General features: G+C 43.3%; 1 protein-coding gene and 1 pseudogene across 1 annotated transcript in view; one reads left to right on the forward strand and one right to left on the reverse strand.

The window, feature by feature from the left end:
• LOC123184846 (serine carboxypeptidase II-3-like) overlaps nucleotides 1-1,621 on the forward strand; it is a 3,572-nt gene extending 1,951 nt beyond the window's left edge. Inside the window, exons 4-7 of the mRNA XM_044596890.1 lie at nucleotides 259-377; nucleotides 1,067-1,159; nucleotides 1,235-1,340; nucleotides 1,454-1,621. Coding sequence (XP_044452825.1) covers nucleotides 259-377; nucleotides 1,067-1,159; nucleotides 1,235-1,340; nucleotides 1,454-1,621 — 486 coding nt within the window. The remainder of the gene's footprint in view (nucleotides 1-258; nucleotides 378-1,066; nucleotides 1,160-1,234; nucleotides 1,341-1,453) is intronic.
• Nucleotides 1,622-1,846: 225 nt separating this feature from the next.
• Nucleotides 1,847-3,320, reverse strand: part of LOC123191548 (sodium/hydrogen exchanger 8-like) — a 17,681-nt pseudogene continuing 16,207 nt past the window's right edge.

Raw genomic sequence — 3,320 nt, forward strand, 5'->3', positions numbered from 1 at the left:
CAGTTGTTAACAGTGAATACACGCGTGGGATATCTCATGCGTAGTACATTAACCACTGTCACAACATGTTGCCCTTGATGCCTAGACTGGGTATGAGCTTGACATCATGGTCGATGTGGTTGCTTGCCATTGTTTGAGTGGATTTACGTCGATTCCTACAACAAAATGTGTACAACAAAATAAAGGAGAAAATAAGTTTGTTTTTCTTGAGGTATTGAGTAGTGAAGTTGACTTGGGTTGTACTTTACGTGCCTCCAGATTGAGAGCTTTGATACGTGCACAAGTAATTATGTGGAGGCCTACCTCAACAAGCCAGATGTTCAAAAGGCGCTCCACGCAAACGTCACCCGCCTCAACCACCCCTGGTTAGCCTGCAGGTATCATCCACCGCTTACCCATTCTATGGTGTTATTTTAGAAGTGTCGTGTATTTAGCATATTGAGGTGAACAAAAGAGAAAGCTAAAAACAAAGTTTGTCTTCTCAGCAACAATATCTCTCATCAAATATTTAAGGATATCTAGTTAGTAAAGAAAAAACTAGAAAATAATCCATTATACTCCCTTCGTTTTTATTTAGTCCTTATTTTAGCTTTAGTCAAAGTCAAGCTTAGTTTATAAACAAAAATATTAACATATACAATAACAAATCAATATCATTAGATTCATTATTGAATATACTTTCACATCATATAGATTTGTTATGATAAATATTTATATTTTTTCTATAAACTTGGTCAAACTTTACGAAGTTTGACTTCAATATACTAAGTAAATAAAAACGGAGAGAGTACATTATATTTTACTGTCACCTCTAAATTGCATGGAAGGTTTAAGACAAGACCATCTTAGCAATCACTATACATGTCCTCATTTGTGCTAATGTTAGTCTCAGGTGTCCAAATTAGCTCAGTTCTACACTTTCTACTCATAGAAAAGCAGACAATATGGTTCGTCAAAATGAAGGCTAAACAAATCAAATTCCATTGACAACAAATCAAACGGTTTATGAAAGAATGAAAGGTCGATGTTCCACTCAAAAAACACTATTTTTCTTGCCCATTTTCAGCGAGGTCTTGACACGCTGGGTCGACAGCACCACAACTGTTTTGCCCATTATCAGGGAGCTGATGAAAAACAACATCAGAGTCTGGGTGTACAGGTACGCGTGCATCATACTAGATCGTAGCACTCTACAGATACTCATGCATGAAACTAAAATCAACGATCTTCGCAGCGGAGACACCGACGGGAACGTGCCGGTCACGGCCACCAGGTACTCCATCAACCAGCTCCAGCTCCCCGTGGCTGCGAAATGGAGGCGGTGGTTCAGCAGCACCAAGGTGCAACCTGAAATCCCCCGCCTTAATGGAACTGAAACCCTAACTGTTGAGCCCGACAAAAAATCTGCAGAATTTGTAAATGACATGTTCTTCGATCTTGTGAACGAACTCAGGGTGCTGGAGAGGTGGGCGGATACGTGGTGCAGTACAAGGGCGGCCTCAGCTTGGTGACGGTGAGAGGAGCTGGCCACGAGGTCCCCAGCTACCAGCCGCGGCGAGCGCTTCAGCTTGTCCAGGCCTTCCTCGCCGGCACAACGCTCCCTGACTGCAAAAAATGCTAAGAGGGAGTCAGGGAGATGGCAGATGGTAGTAGTACAGCAGCACCACCACCTTGAGTGCTTCACTGGTTATTACAGTAGATTTTACAGTACAAAATAGTGCTACTCCTACAAGAAATAAGTAGATTTTACAGTACAAAATAGTGCTACTCCTACAAGAAATAAGCAAAACCCTGGGATCAGGCATGATGACGTACCTTACTTTGTACACTATCTATGGTTACCGACGATTTAGTTCTTTTGCGGGGTGAAAGGGAGTTTTATTTCAAAATGATAGGGTTACAATCTCGAGACAGCTGCTCCTCACAACATGAAGGACTCAAGTTCGACCATACTGCAGTACAACACTCGGTACGGCTAGTGTGCCAAAAGATGTGCTACCCTATTCTGCTCTCGACCAATTTTACAAGGAACAAACTCCCTAGCAACCATGTGAGCTTTAATCTCTGCGTCAAGATGACCATAGGCTAATCTGGAAAGTGTGACGTCTCCAATTGGACGATCACCAGCATGTCTGAATGTTGAATGGCCAAAGCCATACCATGCATGATTGCATGAATTTCCGCTTCAAGTGCGTCATTACAATGAAAAATATATCTATATGCCGCAAAGATCGTAGTCCTATCCCTGTTCCGCAGTACCATTCCAGCAGAAGCACGCCCATCATGGCTTGAAAAAGAACCATCAACAGATAGGGCTACCCAGCCTGATGATGGCCGAGGCCATGGAACAGGGGTTGGACAACACATCCATCCTCCGAGATTGGCATCTTTCCTTTTATTATCTCTTCCATACTAAATTTCCTTGCCAAATGAAGCGACTTGTAATAGCTGTCCAAGTAATCAACAGTAGCTTGAACCGGGGTCTCACCCTTTCCGTGAGTAATATCATTACGTAGCTGCCATATTCGCCAAATGGTCTTTAGTTATAACAGCAAGTAATAAGCCAAGTGTTTCTCAAGAAGCAAGATCAATTTCATGATTGCTACATCAAGCACGCTACTATATTCGCACAAGATCCCATCAGCTGCCTCGCGTCACGCCAGATGATGAATCACCCAAGGGCAGCTTGTTCGTAGAGTCGACGGTAATGATGACTTGTTCTTCTCCAGTGGATTCTTCCATGCTGGGCTGCAAGGCTTCAGCAGAGAAGCTACCACCCGGCTGGTTCCTCTGCCCATTGCCCTCCGTGAACAGCTACTTCGAAGATGATAACTCTAGCTGCTTGTGCTTCCACCTGAAAGCTGTTTGCTGCGGAGCAACTGTCCATGTTGTTCATTTCTGTAGGTAAACAGGAAAACATCAATGTCAACATCAATCAGTAGATATAACTTAAAAACGTACGAGTAGGCCTATAGATTTCCATTTTTCATGATTCACTTCTTGATGGATGATGTGCAGAACCTGAAGACTGCAGACCAAGTAACTCCAGGTCCATGCTTGATGGCAGCGGCACTCCTGGAGGTACGATATTATTTTGGTTCTCCGCCTTCAAAGTTCCTTCTAGGATGATGCCGATGTAATTATGCTCGAGTATGATGTCTTCGCCCTTGGTGTACAAGTTCATAGTAGATCCTGTGCTGACGAGAAGCCGCGTCTCTTGCATTGTCATTCTCTTGAACACACGTGGGATCAAGAGCTTAGCAATGACTGCAGCACTTTCCTGCAATTTCCATGTGCCAGTGATTAAGGAGTGGCGGATT

Source organism: Triticum aestivum, chromosome 2A (assembly GCF_018294505.1).
Source record: "Triticum aestivum cultivar Chinese Spring chromosome 2A, IWGSC CS RefSeq v2.1, whole genome shotgun sequence".
NCBI lineage: Eukaryota > Viridiplantae > Streptophyta > Magnoliopsida > Poales > Poaceae > Triticum > Triticum aestivum.